The sequence below is a fragment of the Calidris pugnax genome, unplaced genomic scaffold (assembly GCF_001431845.1).
Source record: "Calidris pugnax isolate Ruff unplaced genomic scaffold, ASM143184v1 scaffold14, whole genome shotgun sequence".
NCBI lineage: Eukaryota > Metazoa > Chordata > Aves > Charadriiformes > Scolopacidae > Calidris > Calidris pugnax.
Window position 1 is genome coordinate 1,913,093 of NW_015090793.1, and position 6,000 is coordinate 1,919,092.

At 37.6% G+C, this 6,000-nt stretch overlaps 1 protein-coding gene across 2 annotated transcripts in view; it reads left to right on the forward strand.

Annotated features, from left to right (window-relative positions):
* The window catches only part of STK32B (serine/threonine kinase 32B), a 168,611-nt gene extending 163,013 nt beyond the window's left edge, over nt 1-5,598 (forward strand). For both annotated transcript variants that reach the window (XM_014966735.1, XM_014966736.1), the window contains one exon: nt 3,858-5,598. In XM_014966735.1, the coding sequence (XP_014822221.1) occupies nt 3,858-3,996 (139 nt within the window). In that variant the 3' untranslated portion in view covers nt 3,997-5,598. The remainder of the gene's footprint in view (nt 1-3,857) is intronic.
* Nucleotides 5,599-6,000: the final 402 nt, after the last annotated feature.

Consider the following 6,000-nt stretch of genomic DNA (forward strand, 5'->3'; position numbering starts at 1 on the left):
CATTTATTTTGCCATGATTACAGGAACGGTGTCAAGGTGCCCACATTTTTGTAAAGCTGAGAACATCTGATGGAAAAGTGCTCCAGCCCTGGCACCAAAGCATTAAGAACAAGAGATAAATTTTATTTCTGCAACTGTCCAGCATTTTAACTGAAGAGAACTGCTTGTTCCCAAACAGCTGCTGTGGTGAGATTTGTTTAGCTCTTGACCTGAGCCTATTTGCAGTTTGGAGCTAGATTGAAATACAGACCAATTGCATTATTTTATTTTTGCTGAAATTGCAGTGGCTTGGGAGGAGGCCTTAGTTTCTTAGCAAATCTGAAATTTTAACAGTTGTATTGAATCTAAACCTTTTCATCTTTTTTATTGAACTTATCCTACTAAGCAGCCTAAAGATGAACTTTCAATATTTTTCTTCATCTAGTGAACAAAGCTGAGCTGCAAGCTCTTCCCTGGTGGTCCCCAAGTTTGCTGCTGGGTTTCTTTAGATGTTTGTGATTTTCACTCTGGCCTGCCATAGTTGTAGCAGTCTTTTTTTTTTGCTTCAGTATTATATTTTCCATGCTAGATTTAGCTAGTCTGCTCTCTTTACTTTTGTATTTTCATATATTCAATAATGCACATATGCATAATTACATATGTAGCATAATTACATTTTGCTTGATTATATATGCTACCTTCTTTTCTTAATCATCGCAGACACCAGACTCTAATTCTGCTTTTCATTCAGGCCTGTGAGGCACAGAGCAGTACTTAGAGGCACAAAGCTCTCAGCTTCCATTGCTCTCGGCAGCAGCTGCCTCAACATCTGATGTGCAACTACAAGCAAAGTCCCATGTTGCTTGGCACGTTCCTGCTCATTGCATCCTTTGCCTAATCGAGAGCTGCGAGTACGAGCCTATACATGCCCTGCCACCAGTTTATCCAGAAAAATCTCCTGCAGGCATGGGTTTGATAAGAACACAAGGTTTAATCAGGCCAGGCATGGCTTCAATGTTCTCTTTGTTTCTATTTCTTAGCCACAACTTATCCAGCTCAGATTTATGACTAGCGCCAAACCATGTGAGATTTCTGGACAAATATAATTCCCCCTCAGCTTTACCCCCTACATTGTTTTTGCTTGTCAAGAGAAAAGTTGAGGCACAGAAAAGGGCTGTAGTTTGCCCAAATGATAGAGGTGGTAGAGGTATCATAGGGTGATAGAGGTAGAAACAGAATCTACATCTCCTGATTCTTAGTCCGGTTCCCCAGCCCCCAGCACATGCTGGCAAGTAGGTGTTAGTGTACCCATTATAGACCCTTATTGTGAAGTCTTTAAGATAATTTTAATCACTGAATAAAGCAATTGATAAATTACTAAATATTTAAATAACAGTTAAATTTTTACTACATTATCAGGTTAATAACCTATTATTTATTTTGATAAATACGGTTAGTGAATCTAGGTACAGAAACAGAAAATATCTGAAAAGGAATACACGGAGGCACTGCTAAAACAATGTAGTTCTTTAGTATTTCCAAACCCCCATAATCTAATTATCATTCAATAATAGACCCGGGGAGAAGGAACTGGATAAAAGAAAATAAATGGAAATCAACAATAAAAACTATCTCTGCAGAGAGTGAGAGTTCAAGGCTGGTCAGTGGTATCTTTTTAACTCAGCATGAGCTTCATTTCTCTCCTTTCCCGCTGTCCTCCTTACAGGTTGCCTTTGTGCCAGTTTTGGTGGTTTGAAAAATAGTAATTGGTGTTTTCCTGCTTTATGCTGTTATTGAGACTTTGCATTTTCCCATTAATTTTAGCAGTACAGTAAAAGCCTTCTTTTTCAGCATATTATTAACAAAGTAAATATTAAAAGAATTCAGAGAAAGCACTTAGTGTCTTAGACGAATGCAATGATTTCTCCGATGGCCATAGAGCCAAAATTTGTCTCACTCCCCTATTTAGCCATTCGCACAGCTTTGCAACCCACAGTTTGCAGTATGACTTTCCAAGCACTGTAACCTTTTCTGCTGATTCCTATAAATACTTTAGTCTTATAATGGCCAGTAGCTCGGACTCTAAGACACTTCAAGACTTTGTCTGATTCTATTACTCTCATGGTTATCCTCTGGATCTCTTTTGAAGTCCTTATCAAAAAAAAAAAAAAAAAAAAAAAAAAGGTTAATCAGTGTAAGTACCCCGATTATTGCTCACACAAGTATAGCTTACTACAGAAATGAAAAAAAAAAAAAAAAAAAAAAAGTAACAGTAAGTTAGATACTCCATTCAGCTGTGCAGAAATTATATATTTCAATTTTCCTAGAGCCCTTGGGTGAAAATGTCTTTATGATTTGTCAACATTCATTTGAATGCCTGGTTCTGAAGCTGTTTGACTGATGGTTTAATTGGAGATGATGGACAAATTTCTCATAAAGAAAAGAATGTCCTTAAGCTCGTTTGTCATGGACATTGGTGAAGGTTACTCATTGACTTTTCAGCTAGGGACTCATATTTCTTGAGCTTTCCTCTAATATTTCAGTCCTCCTTTGGCCTGCAGAGACACTGGTAGCCCTCCTATTTCTAGTGCACTTGAAAAAAATGCTATTAGGGTAAATGCTTTTAGCAATTTATTCTTCTAATCTTTTTTTCCCCTCTGTCTTAAAGTTTTTTATTCAATGTGCCAGTGTTTGTGCTCTTCTAAATTTAACCTATTTAGACAGTGTTTTCATTATTTTCACTTTAAATAGCCTCCTTTATTCCTCTGTTTATCTATGACAGTTATTTCATGTCCTTTCATATTCTTTTCTGAGTCTTAAGATTGGTGTCTCTATAGTTTTTAAGCCACCTGGAAGTATTTTGCCCTTTTAAACTGACCCTTTACATTTAATTTTTGCATGCTTTTCCATTATTGAGTATTTTCCACACATTCAGTGTTACTTGCAAAGTTTTTTTGGGAATATATCATACATATCACTAATAATCACTGTAACAAAAAGTTCTTCCATAGTGTCTCTGGTGGCAAATCTCGGTCCCTTTTTCAAGACCTCATCAACAGATGTTTCTCATTTTGAGAAAACAAACATTCAGAGAAAAATTATTCCAGAACAGCAGCTGTTTGCTGATGTTTGCAAGAAAAAAAATTGGTCTCTGCTTCATAGCTTTACCACGAATCTTTACATCCTCCTTGAAAGTATTTACAGTGTGTCTGGATTTGGAGGCAAACACTAAATATCAGACGAATCACAGTAAAATCACAGAAGCTGATAAATGCCGAGAAGGTTGATGATAAAAGGATTGGTGGGGACCAAAGAAGCAGCTAGGGCTGTTGCTGTTCTCTAGAAAATGATGTCACAGGAAGATGACTTTGCAGCCAGTGTAGGATTTTGCTGTTGTTGCTTGAAACCACAACATATGAAGTACTGACAAAGGAATACTGAATATACTTTCGGCTTATGTTTTTTTCTCTTGTACTGACGGAGGTTACTGGTAATTTTGTAGGACAACAGAGGGGAGCAGCTCCTTGCTGCCGTTGTGTGTCCAGTCAACAACTCTCATCAGCCTTGAGCTACCTGAGGGTTTTGTCAAGTTACAACCTGAGCAGAGGTGTTAAAGCCAGAGGCAGCATTCTCCTCTGCTGACCTTTTATGATAGGCTTTAGTGGGAGCAGTGGCTGACCAAGACCCAGCTGCACATACTTAGCAGAAAGCAATCATCAGTGTTTAGAGGAAATGGCAGCTCAAGGAGTGAATAGAGATTGAATGGTGCAGGAATCTGTTTTACACACAGGTGTATGTGGTTATCCACAGGCCATGACTCTCATTCTGGTACAGTCATCTGCACATGATAACTATATTAATGTTTTCACCTTTGGCAGATTAAGAAGGCAGCAGGATCAAAGTGGACAGACTTCCAGCATGGACAGCAGAGCATCCCTTCAGAGCCATGAGAAACTCCAGGATGGACGTAACAACAATTTACTGGGACATGGGTGCACAAGAGGCTGCAGCAGCTAGTGAGCCATGGCCCCGCACACGCCTCCACCCCGGCAGCGAGAGGAAAGGTTCCTCTGTTCATGCCTTCACCATCGTCCCTCAGATCCCAGGACATCTGACTACTCCAAAATCAGGATGCCCAGCCAAGGAGAGACCCACAGAGCACACAGGCTGATACTTTCCACATCCAACCCTGCTCTTCTTTTGACTCCGCCACTGGAAAAATGACCATCAGCAAGAAAGTACAGTTTTATAAATAAGTGTGACTTTCCTTTTCAAAATCCTGGAAGAAAACTTGAAACAATTCATTAGGCAGCCTCTCAAAGATTGCCACGTTTCTGGCTACTTGCAAGAGACAAAGTTACATTGGGGCCAGATTTATCTTGAAGACTTTATGTTATCCTCTCTGTCTTTGTTAATTAAAATGGTCCAGTTTGGAATTTTGTGAAACTGCTGGACACAGCTGTTTCCGAGTACCTGCTGTTGAGTTTATAAGTGATGTATATGATGTAAATACGTGAATGTAGTGTCAAGTAGGCCAAACACTGAATAATTTCATTTAAATACCTGAAGCCCATTGGAAAAGTTGCAGCGTGAATGTATTCACATTGTTCTTTAACTTCATGCATTCTGCTCTGTAATAAAAGATGTGACCCTGGCCAAGTCAAAGTTTTGCTAGTGACTTTAGTGGATGCAGGATTGGACACAGTTGTAGTGTATGATAACCATGACAAAGGAAGACTTTTTTTATTTGTATCAATAGGCTGACTGAGCCAGACTTGAAAAGCAGCTTAGTAAGGAGAGCTACAAACACAAATAATTTGTTCAGATCCATAGTTAGGTGTTATAAAATGTGGAGAAGTTACATGTGTCTCTGTTTTCATGGATCTATTCTGGATGAGAAGCATCTTGAATAGAAAGAAACATAGTTTATCCAAAGTATTGCTGACATGAAAGCCGTTTTTTTTTAAGCAGCACCCACAATTCTAAACATTTATGGTATTCTACAACTTGTACATCCACATTTTGATAATAAATGCATGCTTGTTCTGTCCTATTGTGCTTTTATTTTTAAGAGTTACCATCCGTAAGCAAATTTTATTTCAACTTTTTAAAACTAATAAGTTAGGCTTTTGGAAGTGAAAAACATTTTATTTGTAATAACCTATTTTTACTGTATTGTTTCCATTCTGTCTTTTACAAAAGAAAGTTCTTTGTATTTGAATCTATTTTAAAATTTGGTTTCACATTATATGTAATTTTTGTCACAAATTTTTCATAAAATACAGATTTTTATTGCTCCATGAAATGATATGGTGTTCCTATCAACAACAGACCAGTTTACAAATGTACTAAGGTAAAAAATTTTACATCTGTAACAAGTGTGGTCTACTTGGTTAATTTGGGCATAGACTAAAATAATCATAGCATCAAGCAAAAGAGCAGAATTTCTCCGATCACGAGAGGACAGATTTCACTGCTCAGAATAAACTTTTATGCCCATCCCTTCTTATAATGCCTTTTTTTTTTTTTTTTCTTAAAAATAGGTTTCACTTGGGAAGGACCAAAGTGGATAACATTTCATATAATTTCTGGAAACAACCATTGTTCTGTTCCAATCAAAACGCATTATGATCTTGGATCCTAATCTGGATCTTGATCCTGAAAAGAAATGAAAGGTCTTATTTACTTGAGTAATCCTACAGCAATTAATGGTCCTACTCATAAGCAAGTGTTTAAAGGATCCATAATGTATCAGGTAGTATACATTAGAGCCATGCAGTTTGTTGAAGCAGTGCCAGTGATTTATTAGTTTTTCTATGTGAAATTTCCCAATCAGAAAAACATTTGGGAAAAAAAGGCAATTGCACATTTGCTTTTTTTTCTATGGCTACAGTTGTTTTGAGCAAGAAGAGTTATTATGGGTGATCTTGTACATCAGCTACATAGGATGCAACTATCTAGTGCCTTAATTCAGTCTGGGAAGGCCTTTTTTGATTTAGTGTCTCAACCTTACAGCCCGAC